Source organism: Carassius gibelio, chromosome B2, assembly GCF_023724105.1.
Source record: "Carassius gibelio isolate Cgi1373 ecotype wild population from Czech Republic chromosome B2, carGib1.2-hapl.c, whole genome shotgun sequence".
Taxonomy (NCBI): domain Eukaryota; kingdom Metazoa; phylum Chordata; class Actinopteri; order Cypriniformes; family Cyprinidae; genus Carassius; species Carassius gibelio.
The window spans coordinates 25,295,436-25,314,052 of NC_068397.1; the positions used below are offsets into that span (position 1 = coordinate 25,295,436).

The 18,617-nt window shown below is 35.7% G+C and overlaps 1 protein-coding gene across 2 annotated transcripts in view; it reads right to left on the bottom strand.

Moving 5' to 3' along the window:
• The window catches only part of adcy8 (adenylate cyclase 8 (brain)), a 44,920-nt gene continuing 26,303 nt past the window's right edge, over positions 1-18,617 (bottom strand). The window contains exons 8-18 of one of the 2 annotated variants that reach the window (XM_052547553.1): positions 17,484-17,681; positions 14,913-15,013; positions 14,497-14,698; positions 13,487-13,576; positions 13,143-13,315; positions 11,515-11,596; positions 5,662-5,820; positions 2,468-2,614; positions 2,109-2,201; positions 1,856-1,970; positions 1-671 (exon numbers count right to left, since the gene is read on the bottom strand). In XM_052547553.1, the coding sequence (XP_052403513.1) occupies positions 187-671; positions 1,856-1,970; positions 2,109-2,201; positions 2,468-2,614; positions 5,662-5,820; positions 11,515-11,596; positions 13,143-13,315; positions 13,487-13,576; positions 14,497-14,698; positions 14,913-15,013; positions 17,484-17,681 (1,845 nt within the window). In that variant the 3' untranslated portion in view covers positions 1-186. The remainder of the gene's footprint in view (positions 672-1,855; positions 1,971-2,108; positions 2,202-2,467; positions 2,615-5,661; positions 5,821-11,514; positions 11,597-13,142; positions 13,316-13,486; positions 13,577-14,496; positions 14,699-14,912; positions 15,014-17,483; positions 17,682-18,617) is intronic. The other variant, XM_052547552.1, reaches the window with a different exon arrangement.

Genomic DNA, 18,617 nt, shown 5'->3' on the forward strand with positions numbered 1-18,617 from the left:
ACATACGGACATTTATTTAAAGGAAACCCATACCTTTATAAAAAAATTAAACCCCTTTATTGTTTCTCAAATACAAAAGAAATACAAAAAGAAACACAGACAGCAAGAGAGACACTCAGTCAGTGGCAGCAGTCTGAAGTACAGCTCAGTCTTTTGGTTAAGTACATAGTCTGTTTTCCTTGTCTTCTAGGCCAGCTCGCTCTTGTCCGTGACCTCGGCGTGGCTGGTGTCAGGACCGCCTGGTGCCAGCAGAGTTCTGCGGTTGTAGTGGCCCTTCATGATGCCTGAGTTGTTGTTTTCATTGAGGATTTGTTTCTGTTTCTGCCGGTTGAGGGACTGGACCAGGCCGAGCACCACGGCGGCGAGCGAGTACTGGCCCGTGAGCTTCCTCGGCTGCAGGATGAGCGGGTTGGGCTGCACGCGGCCCACAAGGAAGTGCGTACGAATCTTGCCTTCTTGTTCGCTGATGCCCTTCACATAGATCTCGCCTCGGTACTCGAAGGCAAAGCCGCGCTCATTCAGGATGGCGTAGGTCTCCTCTGGGAGCTGGATCTTCCCGCTGACACCCGTGCTGTCCATGCGACTTGCCAGATTAACCGTCTTCCCCCAAATATCATACTGCGGCTTCTTAGCGCCGATCACTCCAGCGACCACAGAGCCGTGAGCCATACCTGAGGAGAGAGAGATCAGCATCAGCATTTCTCACTGTTTAAAAGACTAAATACATGTTTTTACATTGTACTTATTAAAAAATCCCTTACATCTTACCCATACCACCTCAATAGCAGTGTTTTGCAATACAATAAGTACTTAGTAGTTAATTCAACCTAATATAAAGTGGGACTATAAATCCTTAATTTTCATCAGAAAACACTGATTTTGGTCATAATAAATAAATCGTTCAAGACCTGAGGTTGTCAAGTTACTGTGTGGGGCTTCTTTAGAATTTATATTTTTAAATAACTAATTTGTTAGACTGTTTTATGCCATGACAGCCAATTTTTGGGTTACGAACTGAGTAGAGTCAGCAAAAAAAAAGGTATATAAATTATTAAACATATTAGAAGGCGATAAGGGCTAGACAAACAGGATAAATAATTTATATTTCTATTTTAATTCATTTTAAAATATAATTTATTTGTTTAATGCAAAGCTGAAATTTCAGCAGCCATTAATCTAGTCTTCAGTTTTGCTGGATCCTTCAGAAATCATTCTAATATGCTGATTTGGTTCTTGGCCAAAAATATATATTTATTTATAATTTTTACTGTTACTTTTATCTAATTTAATGCTTAATAAAAGTATTAATTTCTTAGAAAATAAAACCTTACTGACCTCTTACTCATACTTCGGAATGGCAGTTTATTTTGTTTAGATGCCCCTGAGATAAAAATAATACTAATAATTGTTATCATGATTTTAAAAGAAATCACATGGTGAAGAACTCCATTACCCATGATCCTGAAAGGACACTGACCAGTCAGAGAAGAAACCATGGAAACAGGAATAGTGACTGCCCACTCACACAAAGCATTGCAAACCACATAATCAGCTATCCTTACATAATCAAGTAACCTCAAATATCTTCTGCAATAATATTTCCGAAGTAAAATTTCTGTTTAAATATATATAAATATTTTTTTTTGTCTTCAAATCAAATTGTAATATTGTGAATCATCTCAGAGCTGAGCATGATTTATGGTTTTGAATCTTTTATAAAACTGTTCTGAAATGCCTGTGGAGAAAACACACTTCTGAAATCGAGGCTGATCTAAAAGTGACCAGTCACTGTTGCGCTCCATTCTCACTTCCAGAGGTTCTTCTGAATTATCTGTTTGAATCTTTTGACTCTTACCGATTCGGAGCTGGAAGTTGTTAAACGAATGTTTGTTGATCTCCTGAATGCTTTCATTCAGAGCAATGGCGAAATCAGCCAGCGCGCACAGATGCCCCCATTTATCCTCACATTGCTATGGTAACACACACATATAGAAAGATTAGTGCACAAACTAAACTAGATACTACAGGCTTATAAGACATCCAGTAATATCTGCTTTATTATGCATTAGTGTGTAGGTTTCTGTAGGAGTGTGTGTGTGTTTTCATACTTGTTTCTCAGGAGATAGTCCTGACACGGCCATGTATGTGCTGCCGATGGTCTTTATCTTCTCAATGTCCTGAAATCGCTCTTCCCCCAGCAGCTGTAGAGAGACAATCTTTCAGATATGACAGTCTACATATGTAGCATTAATCATTCAACAGCAGCTTCTGAGCAGGTGTGATGGATTTGTGTGTCTTAGAGAGAATCATTCACATTAAGGGATAGTTCCTCCTAAACTGAAAGTTCATTTCATGACAAACCTGTATGCTGTAATTTTGGTCACTGAATGTGTTTGGATCAACATGGGGGATTATTGGTGAACTATGCCTTTAAACAAGAGCATGTTTGTGCCACTAGAATTCTGACCTCATCAAAATCAGCGATGATCTCATTGAGCAGCCGCAAACACTCCACACCCTGATTATTCATTTCAGTCTGCGAGTAAAAGTCAGCAAAGCCCGGAATGGAGGCGAACATCACTCCCACCGTGTCATATGACTGCGAGTAGAGCTCCTACAGAAGGAGATCACACGTTAGAAACCTCCTCGCTGCAATAAGGTCAACTTCAAAGTGTTGTTCCATTTGACACAACTGGCAGATGTGAGTACATATAGAAAAGTGGGTTCAATGAACTTCAGAACAATATAACAGTGCACATCGTTTATACAGCATGGGGTGACTTTTTACAAATCTCCACTAGAGGGCAGTGTTGCTTTATAACAAACACACTTGATGGCCTCATAAGAACAGAAGGCAGAACAGATGCATCTGATAAGGCTGATATCTGATATATAATGCCAATAAAAACACATACACCATACAAAAAACATGGTTTACATAAATCTTGTTATAAATTGTGCAATGCAGTGTGTGCAGTATACATGGATGTATATATTTAAGAAAAATATATGTTCAATATATTTATATATAATATAAAAATATAAATATATACATGTAAAGGCATGTAAATATTTGCAAAATATTGACTGTATGTGTGTGTATTTATATATACATCATAAATATACACAGTATACATACATATATTATGTAATCAAAAAAAGATATATATATATATATATGTATGTTTGTGTGTGTGTGTGTGTGTGTGTGTATTACATAATACATTAAATATTAATAATGTTATATTTAATTAATGAATAATATAATATAATATAATATCATATATTTTTATATTTAATTTCTCATCTTAAAAACAAAGAAGTGTCGCAATATAAAAGTTATAATTAATATAATAATAATAATAATAATAATAATAATAATAATAATAATAATAATAATAAAGTTTTAAAAAGTTATTTCAAATTATTTTTGCCACAAAATAATGAAAGGACAAAACACACAACCAAATTACTAAAATTTTTGCATATATATATTTTGCCGCAAAAAAAAATGCTGAAAAAGTTAGTTGTACAATTCATATAAAGTGTGTGACTAATAATGTATATTTAAATTTAAATTAAATTAAAAATAAAAAATTTAATTTATGCATTTAGCAGACACTTTTATCCAAAGCGACTTACAGTGCATTCAGGCAATCAATTTTTCTTATCATGTGTTTCCGGGGAATCGAACCTCTAACCTCTACCAATTGAGCTACAGGAACACTATAATAATATTAATACTAATATTTAAGGTGTAAAGTGTGCAAGCCACAAGGCCACTGCTCTAACTACTTTGTGATTTAAAGAGAGAGCTGTGGTCAATAGCATGATCAACATTAGAGGAGGTTAAACTCTCTCAATACACCCAAACATTCAGCATCGCACTGATACGCCCCACTGACGCATGATGTCATCACTGCATGCCAGCACTGCTGAGAGATCATTTGGATAAAAAAATCAGTGACTGCAGAAGACAAGTGTAGAAAACAGGTAATAATACACTTAATAAGTGTAAGTCACTGAACTAAATGACTGCAGTGCCCTTTAAGTGTGTGTGTGTGTGTGTGTGTGTGTGTGTGTGTGTTTGAGGAAGAGTGACCATTTTCTCATCTTAAAAATAGCATAGAGTGACGTAAATTATAGTTCACTTCACACACTCAAGCACAGACATACACTCATACACAAACAAACAAAATACACATTTAACGTCAGCATTTAAATCATGCCTCAATACTCCACCTGATTATAAATTAATGGGATAATTACTGCAACTAAATATACTCTCTCTCTCTCTCTCTCTCTCCCAAACACAAATACACAAGCTTAATGGATGCATTTTTTATCTGTGAGTTATACAGCTCCATTATTTAGCCTCCCTATTGTCTGATTGACTGACAGCGGAACATTCCAGAAATAAACAGAGGAGTCACGTCAGGACAAGAGAGCACATAAACACTGGCCGCCTTCACAAAAAGAAAGAAAGGAAAGAAGGAAGGAAGAAAGAAAGAAAGGAAAAAATGAAGGAGGAAAATAAAGAAAGGTAGGTAAGAAAAGAAAAAGAAAGAAACTAGCAAAACAAAAACATGACTGCCAGAAGAAAAACAATGTTACAGAAAGTATTAGAACGTATTTCAGCAAGCTCAGAAATACAAGTTCAGTGTAATTAAAATAACTGATCTGAACCACTTCTGTTCGAAATATTTCTTTGAATGTTTTTAAAACAAGTCTCTTATGCTGAATTAAAAAAAAATAATAATTCTAATAATACAGTATAACATTACATTAAACGCAGCAAAAACAGTAATATTGTGAAATAATATTACAATTTGAATATATTTTAAAACATTTTATATAATTATAATTTATTACTGTGAGGGGAAAACTGAATTTTCAGCATCGTTAAAGTTACAGAAATGATTCTACTATGCTGATTTGAGGCTCAAGCAACATTTCTTATTATTATCACTGTTTAAAACAGTTGAGCTACTTCATATAGTAATTTTAGATTTTTTTTTTTTTTTTATGAAAGTAACAGCATTTAATTGAAATAGAAATCTTTTGTAAGATTACATATGTTTTACTGTCAATTTTGGTAAATTTAATACATCCATGCTGAATAAAAGAATTAATTTCATCAAAATAAATAAATAAATAAATACATATTTGTGCTTTTTATGATTTTTAAAATAACGCGCCATTAACCTACCATCATGCTAAAGTCACACTCAACTGAAATCAATACAACTACACAGAGTTGTTACCTATGCACTACATTCCAGAACACTTATCACTTTTGATGTTTTGGGATAGTAAGGATGCTGTCCTTTTTTGGCACCTCACTACATGTTGGAACAGAGTTCTCCGTCTGGTATGGTCTTGATTTGTCATGTCATTGTCCTCATTTGTAAATCACTTTGGATAAAAGCGTCTGCTAAATGACTACATGTAAATGTCATGTATATTAACTATTCATTTGTATTAACTTGCTTAATTACTATTGACCTCCGTAGTTAACTGTCACGTCAATAAAGCAGAATAAAGAAGAGTGTCAGTGATTCATCCTCTCCTCCTCACGTGTTCTTGCTGTCTGAGTGCTGCAATGCTTTTCCTGTCAGACTAAAGGAGTGACACACACCCAAATCCATTCTGTCTCTCTACCTCATTGTCTCTGTCTTTCTCCAGGAAGTGGCGTGCGACATGGCTGGGGAGAATGTTCCGGAGCATGTTCTCATTGTGTTCACGCAGCTCTCGCATCTCATTTATCTCTTCCTTCGCCTGTACACGCCATAGGAAGTCCAGACGAGCGGTATACTCCAGCTGAGAGACAGAGAGAATAAAGCTAGTCAGAACTAAAACAGATCACACAGTCGTTGGCAGAGAAAGATTGCCATAATCTATGGCTGTACGAGTCAGAGAGAAGCTCAATAACTGACCAGATGCACACACATATCATCTGATCACACTTCAAAACTGAATGTTTGTCTGCACAAATGCAAAAAATATTATGAATTTGCCCCTGCTACTAAACTCAGAACAGACAGGCAGTGCGGGACAAAATATGAATTACATAAAATATATAGCAGGAAGTCTCTTATGCTCACCAAGGCTGCATTTTTTTGATCAAAACAGAGAAAACGGTCAAATATTATTACAATTCAAATATCTGTTTTCTATTTCAATATATTTTAAAACATAATTTATTCCTGTGATGCAATGCTGAATTTCCAGCATCCATTACTTTAGTCTTAAGTGTCACATAATGCTTCAGAAATCATTCTGTTATTCTGATATGATGATGAAGAAACTTGCTAAAAATATTTATTTGCAATTTACAAATTTGTTGAAATGATTTTTGTAGCTTTTTTCTGTCACTTTTAACCTATTTAATGTGCTGTAGTTGAATAAATGTGACTATCCTCAAATCTTTGTTTTATATATATATATATATATATATATATATATATATATATATATATATATATATATATATATATATATATATATATATATATACATACATACATACATACATACACACACACATACATATACATATATAATATATAAGAAGAAAAGACTTTAAGTTTCAAAGAAAAGAGAGACAAGAAATGGCTATATCAAATAACTGTCAGCAATACTTGGCAGATAAATCGCAAATACACACTCAGCAAACACAATCCAGTCACTGGAAAAAAAGACACACAAAAATCCTAGCAACCAGAAGAGAAAGCATCTGTAGGTAATCAGCGACAGGAAAGATGCACAGATGTTCCCTTTCTTCTTAAATGTGGAAAATAACTCATAATCAGAAAAAATTCAAATGTACAAATGCTTTACAACATTGATTCCTGATATTCTTATAGAGGTTTATCTTAAAAAAATATCATTTTTTTTTTTTTACAAAAGTTTTAACTCCCCACATCTTACTATTTACAATGCCATTCATTTGCATCAATGTCAACATTTTTTAGTTACGTTAAGTGCTTTAGCTCATTGTAGTAGGTGTGATTTTGTCCCATTGCTCCGTGCAGTTTTGCAGGTTTGTTGAGGTTAATCAGATTTCATTTTCAAACAGTGCCATATTCTCAGCTGAATTATACTAGTCGTTAACTATGCCACTCTAGGTTATTCACATTTTTGATTTTGAACAAGTTAATTAAAAAGTGAATTTGGCTCTGGGATCATCATTGTGCTAAAATCATCAGGCTTTTGGCAGACTTCTCATCCATTCCTCCCACTGATTTGAGCTGATGCCGAGCCCCAGAGCGAGATACCATAAACCTCGTTACCAATCTACACTGAATGAATAGCTTGTTTTACATTTGGACAGCACATATAAATGTATTTCTTCTGGTTAAGTTGGCTCTATTTACACCTGGTATAAAGATCGATCTCAAGTGATCAGATCAAGTGGTCAGCTGATGCATTTTGCTGTTTATATCTGGACAAGTGTCTCAGATGTGTCTCCTGTGACCACTAGTGTTCAGTTTCAATAGGAGGGTCTCTGATTTCATGAATACTCAAATCACTCACAGTGTTTGTGTTTTTGCACGTATAAGACCAAAAAGGGCTGTCTATGAGGCATCAGGACAGATTTAAACTATAAATCTGACTACATCTGGTACAGTATGTGGTTTCAGTAAATGGATTGTGAATAAAGTCAACATTCAGTTTCACTTGCTGGCCTAAGACTTCTTTAGAGCTTTTAAAGTCTCTGTCTTGATTTCGCAAATTGATATGTGGGACAATCTGCATCTGGGTCATTTCTACTTCCTGGTAACTAAACCAGTACAGGTTTGTGCCCTCTGCCCAATTTATGCATTTGCTCTGCTCCATTTAACTTTCTTCAGAACACAATCTACATTCACTGCTGTCCTTCAGATTCACAAGATGAATCATGATTTTTTTAGATGGGACTATCAGAGCAATATAAAACATCACATTTAAAGTGCTTTGAAATGTCACAGACAGTTTAATGAGGGTTTAAGATTTTCTCCTCCAGTCTAAACTCCAACTTTACTCTCTTAAAAGGACAAAATAAACCACCTTTCAAAAGGTCAATAAATGTTTTAAATGCTTTTAAAAGAAGTCTCTTATGCCTAAGGCTGGATTTATTTGATTAAATAGTCTAAATGATATGGTGAAATATGTTTTACAATTAGTTTTTTACATTTAAAATGAATTAAAATAAACACAATTCCAAGTACATTAATTCCTGTGAATTTTCCGCAGCCATTATTTCAGTATGTGTTGTGTCACATGATCCTCCAGAAAAAAATATTGATATGCTGATTTGGTGCTCAAACATTTCTTATTAAAATCAATGTTAAAACGTACACTTTTTATCCCCCAATGAATAAAAAGTTTAAAAGAACAGCATTTATTTGAAATGTTAAATATTTACTGACACATTTTTGATAATTTAATGATTCCTTACAAAAAAAAAAATAATAATAATTTCTTTAAAGAATTTCGTTTTGAAGCTTGACTTTTTTACAGCCATCTATCTCTACTGCATGAAAAAACAGCCGAGATATTCTGAAAGCTAAAAATCTCCTTTTGTCCTCAAGCAACACGAGTAGATGATGACATCATTTTTGACATCACTGTTTTATTTTTTTCATACACTGTACGCAGTAAGCACCCTTAAATTATTTGACAGTGTCATGACCCTTTGTGGTACGTCTTGTCTCTAACAGGAAGTGAGCTGTGCTGCATTTCTGATATCTCTGTTCAACCTGGCTTCCATCAGCTCTCTTCCAGCCAAAGAGCTCCAACAAGGTCCCACCTAATTAAGCAGCAACACACGCTCATCTGCATACATTAATATCCAGCTTTAATTGGAACTGTTTCACAAAGGCGTCCAGATTGAAAAATTAATTTACTAACAGTCAGGGTGTGATGTAAGTGTTTATGCATGTGTATGAGTGTAAAATGCATGAGTGTGTGTGTGCATTTACTTGTGAATGCTCTCAAAGATGATTTTATGAGGAGTAATTATGCAAGTGGGGCAGACAGGGGTGTGCGACTGTCCGACTGATTATTAAAAACACATCAATAAGACTAACCTCCATTAACCTCTAAAACACATGCACACACTCACACAGAGATATGAACCCACACACTCAGACATTAGACAATTAAGGCAGAGCACATCAAGCAAATTACTTTTGACAAAAGAAAAACTGTATGAAAAGAGTTTAATATAAATGAGTTTTAGAAGTTTTAGGTGTCTTGGGAGGGCCGGTTTTGAATCTCGCTGCTGTCTGGAGTGGTACGGGACTTTATCGCTATCAGCACAGTAATTTAAATGGTTAAAGTCTGGCTGGTGGAAGAACAGCTGTTACAATAATGGCTAAAATGAATGCATTGTCTTCTTCATGATAAAATGATGTGCTAAGCTCTTCGGTGGTGACATTCTGGTCCTTAATGCTCTCACTCAGCAGATAATACAAAAGTTATATCCCTCATGACTTATTCCCTTGAGCAAGGCATGTACCTGCATTCACAGTTTAATCAAGGGGAACATGTGCTGAATTTAAGCCATTTTATTGCTTTATCAGAGCTCAGTAGACTCATTGGAGTTCTCCATTTATAGAAAGTATCTACTTTGTCCTAAATTTTACTCCTAAAATCTTTAGAGAGACTAAAGAGACACAGTAAAGGCACACTGTTTAATATCAGTTCTGTCTACACTGCAAAAATAACTTCGTCTGTTTTAATTATACAGTTTTGTAAAATTTCTTAAAATCCTTAAAACAAGACATTTTCTTAAGAAGCCACAATGCATAATATATTTCAGAAAAAAAGTCTATTTTGTCTTACTCCACTGATTATTTTTTAATTGAGACCCTAAGATGACAAAAATATGACATGAGAGGAAAAATTATATTTCAATGCTTTTGCGTTGGCTCACAAAACATTTGAATTCTCTTGCAAAAATATTGCATTGCCCCAAACTTTGTTTGTTCACAAAATAATTAAATTCTTCCCTCATATTATTTCCATCACAAAAGTTTTGTTAGCATCAAAAAACACTGAAATATAATTTTCCTACTCTCTCAGTGTTTCTCCCCCATTACCGTGTCCCATTAGGGGATTTCTTTTAAAATCAGAAACAGGCTGTTTTTTTGCATGTCTCTTTAAATGCAAATGAGCTGCTGCTCCCTACCCCTTTTTCCAGAAAAGAGCTGTGCCTTTACAGCTTGTATCTCAGATACTATGCTAAAAAACATCTGTTTGGTTTTAATTATACTGTCTTTCGCACTGAAATCATGTGTTTTAACAGTTTAAACTTCGGATATACAGTAATATACAGCCGGGAATTAAATATTGATTTTATATTAGATCTGTGTATAAAGTGATAGCTGCATAATACAGTACCTACAACTGCTGTCTACACTGATAATATGACCCAAACAATAAATTAAAAGCAGAAAATCACTCACAGCTCGTGCAGAATAACATCTATAGCGTTAATCAAAAAAAAATTGCTAAAAAAGATGCTGTGTTGCAACAAGTAATTATCTTGTTTTACAAATGAAATTTTGAGAAATTGTAATTAATTAATTAATTAATTTTCTTATCAAATTTGAAGATATTTTCCAGTGTAGAAGCAATTAAATAATAACATAGTTTTAAATAACTGTAACTATACATACAGTAGGCTTCAAAGGATGAGAGCTAGTTAAACAAGTTAAACTTTTGATTAAATAGTAAATAAATAAAATAGAACATACATTTTTAAAACTCATTTAACAACACGTCTTTGTCTTATTTATTCGTATTTTTTTTCTTTTAAAATTGAATGTCGATTCCCAAATTATCAGTGTGCTCTCAGACTTTTGCACCCCACTGTATATGCAAATGAATGTCTCATAAAAACAACAGCATATGAGGAATAAAGCCTTATTGACGCTGACCTGCGGTGACAAAGTGCTTGTTCATTCATCTGACACACATACACACCAAGATGAGCATAAATAGGAAATGATCAAATCTCTGTCCATGAAAAACACACCAAGTCCCATTCCATAGGCCAAGCAGTGCCAGTGGCACCGCCTGCCTAAATGACATGCTGTTTCCATGGATACGAGGAGGGGGCAAATACGGGCAGGCAGGTTATAGCCGGACCCAACACATGGCACAAGCACAAAGCATTTCGGTCATAAGTGAGCACCATGCTCCTTAATCAGAGCAGCGCCGACACCATACACACACACACACACAAACTCAGCAGTGCTCATTTCTCTTTCTCTCTAGCTCATCACCACTCGGCCCAGCTCTTTCCCCTGATCTACGGCATCAAAGACAACAATCAGTAGAGTGAACTTAAAAAGATCCGCACACAGGGTGCGTCAGAGAGAAAGCAGGGCTTTTATATATTGACTGTGAGACCTTATGAAGCAGCCAATAACTTGCAGCCGTTTCTTAGAAACGTGACATTATAAAATAGGCACTGAATGGCCCCTGATCTGCTGTCAGGTTAGCGTTTGTGTGCATGTCTGTTACCTGTTGGCCGTGGTAGAACACCGCTAAAAGGAACATCGCCATGAGAAGCAGAGACGTTTCCTTGGTTCCCAGGAAGCTTTTGCTGTAACCAGAGAAACAGGAAAGAAAGTCTCATGAGTTCTCCAGCATGTTTATAATGTCCACAGTGCAGTTAGCTAAGAGAAACCATCTGTCATAAATGTCATAAAGAGCCTTGATGATATAATCACAGTGTACACTGTTTTTCAAACACTTACAGTATGATATCTGTTAAGAAAATGATTTGTTTGTAAAAGGGTCATGAACTTTATGAATTACTTTGTACTGTTCACTGAGGTCCAATTTTTTTTTTTTTACATCAAAAAACATAATTTAGAAGTAAAAGGCTATCCCGTTTCTATCCCGTTTTTAACTTCCCTCTTCCTAAAACTCTGTTTGAATTGACTAAGCGGATTGTAGACTCGGAAGTAAATGCCCACTGCTATGATTGGCTAATAGTTCACATCCTTCATAGATGGACACTGTGATAGGTTAAAATGCATAAATACTCAGTATATATATCAAACTATCTGTAATAATAGACAAAGTCTCCGTCGCCTCTGGCTTGCTTAGTTGGGGACACTTAATATCCAGCGATATGGTCGACTTGATTGCACAGATACTATTTAAACTGAATTGAACTGGATGATGACATCACTGAACTCAGTGATGAACTGCCTTTAAATAAAAATGGAGTGTTTACTATTTTGCATTATTTTTTTATTTTTATTTAATACTGTAAAACTATTTAAGTGCTTTGACACAAAAACAGTTACTCACACTTTTGTGGTAAGGCAGTACTGTTGGATCCAAAACAGCCAGAACAGAATAGTTTTTTAGTTTCGATCTTTCTGAAAATTCTGCGTCAAATTGTGCCTTGTTTGCAAATGAATGAAGTTCTTACTGACATGATCTGGCACTTCATTAAAAATAAAGTTAATCAAATAAAGTTTATTGTTTGGTTTCTAAATAAACCTGGGTTCGCCCATCTTTTTATGTACACTACATGTGTGAATCGGTGGGCGGGGCTAAACAGGCAGTGATGTAGAAGCAGGCGTTCATCTTCTTTTGCGGAGGCAGTGCTTAGACTGCCTTCAGTTTAAGCTGTTTTCTCTATTTAATACAGCCTTTTCTAAATAAATAAAAAAACAGACTGACCCAAACTTTTGGCAGTGTATGTAGGTGGTAACACAAGTGTACATTATGTGCATGTCATCAGACAGCAAAATTGCAACCCTTTCAGGGTTTAAACCTATAAACTTACAGCTGCCATACAAAATCTTTGACCACCAGGCAATACTGTACCACCTACATTTACTTTCTGTTTTAGAGTTTGAGGTGTCCCTTTCATTAAGACTTTGCAAAGAAATTTATGACTGGCTGACGTCAATCATAATACTTACAGAAATCAATTAAAACACTCGCAGACTGCTACTTTAGAAACAGCATGACATGTATTGCTATTATCTTATAGTGGGTCCACGTCATCTTACGAACTTGCTTGAGTCATCACAATTACATCCATACTGTTAAAGAGTGATGTATAATTTTGCTCTTGCTAATTTATTCCTTAATGGTTCCTGAATGGCACAATGTGGGAGTCTGCATACCTCTGATTAAGTGTAAGTGTGTCATAGCGGATGAAAAGTGGTGTGTAGAGGGCCTCGGTCAGCACTGCGTAGATAGCGATCATGATCAGCAGGATGGCCAGCTTCAGAACCGAGTTCAGTCTGAGGAACACTGCACAGGTCACCATCGCCAACACTCCAGTAAACACGAAATACTGTCAATAAATGGGCAGACAACCTCACCATTAGCAGCCCATCGATGTACAGTCAAGAAATTGATTTGAAATGGTTTACACATTTGCTAAAACTGTATCAATCCTTTTAACAGACTGAAACTGGCAAGAGGCTGGGGGTCTGATTGTGTAGAAAGCAGTGGATGAAAAGACCTCTGGGTAGAAGCAGATATCTGGGATTGGGGCAGATGCATTAAACGTCTGGTTCCTGAACGAGCTGGATTTATCGAAATCACACCAAAGCTACGGTAAAAGAGAAAGAGAGTGCTAATGTTAGAGAATTGATTGCATTTGAGAATTGATCTGTATAAAAGAGCAATATAATTATATATAATATTCTATTGAAAGCAGTAAATGATAATAAAATAAACAAAAGCTATATAAAAAAAATAGATCAGATGTTGTAAATATAATTTAAGCATCACAACAATGTAAAATACAGTATGAAAAACTAATGTTTATTTTGAAATTCAATAAAGATGAATTTAAAAAATAGGTAAGCTATTAAACAACAACAACAAAAAAAATCCACATTAAATATTTACTAATACAATGCATTTGGAAAAATTACTAATATCGGCCAATTACCAATAGGATAGTGATAAGAATCAAAATCTGTTAAAAGGGAAATAATGGAACAACAGTTTTTAGTGATTTTACACTATTATTTACAACAGGATCTGTATTTTCATTGGTTTAAATAAATTATTTTTATTATAAGAGACAATAAAAGTAACAGTGCATCAAAACCTCTCCTGGTAAACAAATATATAAATAAATAAATAAGTGAACTTGATTTTCAAATGAATTTGCAATCCAAAGCTGTCAGTCTCTGAGGGACGTAATTTATTTAGGTCATTAAATAAAATTAAATCTATAAAATAGTATAATGAACTATGCAAAAAGCATTTTGAACATTTTATAATACCTCAAAAAAGATTTGTTACATTTAAGTGAAATCCTTTGTCACTAGATTCTAAAATGAAAACAAATTCATTTATACTCCACAGTGGGACTATAATTGGATTTATAAACCATTTTTATAATTGGTTTTCATAAGTTGAAATTGGTTCAGCTCGCAAATTAGAACGTTATATATCCACAATAACATTTGCAAGAGTATAATGATGAAATTAAAAATAAAATAAAAAACGTTTGCTCACTATGTTGATCATGGCAGCCAAGAAGTTGATGAGGATGGAGAGGAAGATGACGACGTTCCGTGCAGCGTACGTTTCGTTCACCCAGCAACATGCTTTTCGCAAAACCAGCGGCAAACACTTATAATCCTCCGCCGTTGTCACAACAACAAGGCAACAGTGCAGCAAGATGAGGACGGAGAACTGTATCACCATAGTCACCATCCTACAAACATGAGCGATCACATATTATATGATGCTCTCGTGGGAGTAATCGAATATTCCAGACTGGTGTGGATTACATTTCATTGAAAAAGCCACATTTAACACTATGGGAAATATTAATCCATGACTTCTATGTGCAGTATAAACCCAAACAGATCATGTGTCAACCTCAATGTCCATGGTGGGTATGGCCATTAGTATATCTACTGTTTTACCTTGCAGAGGGAAGTAAGCTCTGTATTCCAGTGATGAAGAAGAGAACAATGAAGGCACACACAAGATTAGACTTAAACACCTCGTCTCGCATCTGGGAATACTGTAGAGGAAACAAACACACACAGAAAAGTAAGGACAAAAATTCCTATTCACATGAGTACCACAATGACACCATGAAAGCAATGCTAACCACATAGGAAAGAGCTGGGTAGGCGCTCATAAACACACATACTGTACACACAACTCCTGTGCTCTCTGGGTCAGTGAGAAGACGTGTGATGTCAGGGCATCATGGAGGCAGGGCAAACGAAACATCTCAAGCACAGAGAGTGGCACAGAGTCAAGGGCCAAGCTGGGGACAAAGGTCAACTCAAACCGAGGTAAGGGAGAAATAAGATTTTTAAATAAGATGAAAACATGCATGATAGTGGATCATGAGTAACCCGAAGGCCCGTCTGTGGGCAAATCCCATTTGTTCAGGAAGAATTCGCGTTCATATGATGAACCAAGTTCATCAGAGATGGTCATAGGTGGAGCATGTGTAAGGCTGAAGGCTTAGCCTTCCCCTGGCCATGGGGACTTGGGGAAAAAATTCCCCTCCAAAAACAAATTAAATCTATTATGTCTGTTGCTAACAAAGTGAAAATGAACAGGCAGTGTCGACTGTGGCAACAAATAAAAATCTGCTCATGTTGCACTGTATTTCATTTTAGAGGTTTTTACAGTGTTGGGCATTTTAACCACTCACACACAATTATGTTGTGCTCAGGAATGCAGTGGCCAATCAGAGGCGTTCAGATGAGTAATCGCTGAAACTCCTCAGTTTTGAGTGCGCGCGCGTTCTCTGACTGAATTACACGAAATTACAAATAAACAAAAAAAGCGCAGATGCATGTACAATGTAAGAAAGAGATTCGTTTCACAGTGTATACAGCTTCATTGATTATAACGATAGTTTTTTTTACAGTGCTTAAACTTGCGATAGATCAAAGTAAGTTCTAATATCACTTTCTATTTATAATTTATTTGCTGTTTAAATAACAGTGGAAAGGAAACGTTATACAGCCTAATTATCAATTTCTAATGCTTTTATTAAACTGTAATCACCTCACGTTAAATACAAATTCAGCTCCATTAAACATATTTTATTAGTCTACATGACACCGATGTCTGGTTGTTGCCTAAAAAGATGGGTTTATGATGTTTAATACATTTGGCTGCTTTAAGCCTTACCCTGGAGTTGGTTCACCTTCCGCCTATAGAGATTGTGATTAAAACCAATCAATTTAGGAGACCTAATCGGCTAAATTCACAGGCTCATTATACTAAGTGTTGATTTAAATTCACTCTCTTTTTCTTTGTCAGAACCTGCTGATCAGATCAGGAACCAACCCTTTTTGTCAGACTAATGGCCAGAGCCGCTCTCAAGTTAAAGAGTCAGTTCAACCAAAAATGAAAATTCTGTCATTAATTACTCACCCTCATGTCATACCAAACCTGTAAGAACTTTGTTCATCTTTGGAACAAAAATTAAGATATTTCAATACCTTTGTCGTTCAAGGCCAAGAAATGACCCATACATTGTACTCATATATTGATTGACGCGGAAGAGAAGAAATCATTGAATAAAGTTATTTATTCAAGTTATTTATTTATAAGTATTAAGTATTCTCGTGGCTTCATAAAATGATGGTTGAACCACTGATGTCACATGGACTATTTTAATGATGCCCTTACTACGTTTCCGTGTCTAGGAACATTTCGGTGGTGTTGATGTCTATGCAGGGTCAGAAAGCTCATAGATGTCATCCAAGGTATCATAATTTGTGTTTAGAAGATGAACGAAGGTCTTATGGGTTTTGAACGACATGAGGGTGAGTAATTAATGACAGAATTTTCCTTTTTAGATGCACTATCCATTTAACAACTCAAGAACTGGAGCACGATTCATGAATGAAACATTCAGACCATGCCATAAAAACAATCTTTTTGGAGATTTTAATCATTTTTGGAGCTGTGGTCACTATATATGAACTGTCATTGAATAACTTGAAGACTCTTCAAAATATAAAACTTTACGTTCCACAGAAGAAAGCCTGCTAGTGAAAATAATAACAGAATTGTGTTTTGGGGAGAGTAAATTGCATTCTAGTGGTGTCTGAAGTGTCATCGCTCCAGCTAGAAAATCTAAATAAAACTGGTGGTAGATGGTTCCTGGGACCATTAATATATGGTGCAAAGATAGTCTAGATAGATGGTCTAGATAGATGATCAATCTGGTTGACCATCTTGAACCAACAAGAAAACAGCATCAATGCTCTGAAAACAGCTGGACTACCTTAACTTGCTTTTTCGGATGGGATATAGTAATTGAGAACATTTTAAACCGCTGTGCATGTTCTAGAAAGTATTGACTCCTATTGCTGGCACATAACGTCCTTTAGTTTACTCATGACAAAAACACTCTCTCGCCTCCATCGCTTGCACCTCCAAAAAAAAATAAAGCAAAAAAGAGAGAGCGAGAGAGCAGAGAGGGAGGACAGGATGGCTGGAAGTTGGGAGCAAGCTACCTTGTGCTCCAGCAGTGTTTCTCTAAAGGAGAGAGAGAAGGGGGAGATATGTTCTTGGCGGAGTTTGTCCCCGCTGCGCAGGGCGATGGCGCTCTGCATGCGAGCGTTAATTTCCTGTGAGCCGGCGCGCACATGCAGGGCTTGAGCCAGGTGGTTGGGGAGCAGGTTAATGGAGTGACGTGTGAGCGCAGCCAGAGTCTACAGAGGAAAAGCACATGCAGCGCCCATGAGTCTAAGAGAGTGTTTGTGTGTGTGTGTGTGTGTGTGTGTGTTGGTTTGTATCTGTTCATTCAAGAGCTCTGCACAACATGAATGTATGACAATCAAAGAAATAATAGAAAAGGATTGCACAAACACATGCACGTTTACTTACAAATGACAGATTCATTTTTATATAAGGTTAATCATAAATATGTATCAACCCAAACTCTATGCTTTATTTAATTTAATAAATGTTTTCCCACATACATTACAGCATCCCCAATGGTGGTTTTACCATATTTAGTTCACTTCTCATGACAGTTTTGTCCCTAAACGACTTCTAAGTATGCACACACACACACACACACACACGTATAACACTTGCAAATCACATGATAATTTTTTTTGTACAGCGAATGCTCTGGACTGTAAGTAATAGGCTTTTCTAACTGCCTACAGCTCAGCCCATCTCTTAGAGTGGATCTAAAAAATCAACTCACTATTGAAATGTCTAATAATTCCACTGCCTTAATGCCGGAAAGCCAGACCTTTTATATCAAATATTTTAAGCATCAAAATAAGAGGCTGTTCTAGTTAGTTCTCTCTGCTGGAAAATCCAGTTACAACCAGGTTGATTGCTGATTGTTCATGTTTTCTACATGGTCTATGGTTGACTGATGGTGGCATACCACCTTGGGTAAGGGAAGAACTCTTTATCATGTGCTGAAAACACCACGTTGTGTTCATATGACCTATTCAAAATATTTTCAGCAAACTTGGTGTTATACATGTTGAAGATTTATACAGTAGTGGCCGAAAATGTTAGAACACTAGGCGTATTTAAGAGATTTCAATCATTTTTGTTATACTGGTTATTATAATATCCATAAAACTAACTATTGCCTGAACTAAGTGCAATGGAAGAAATCAGCT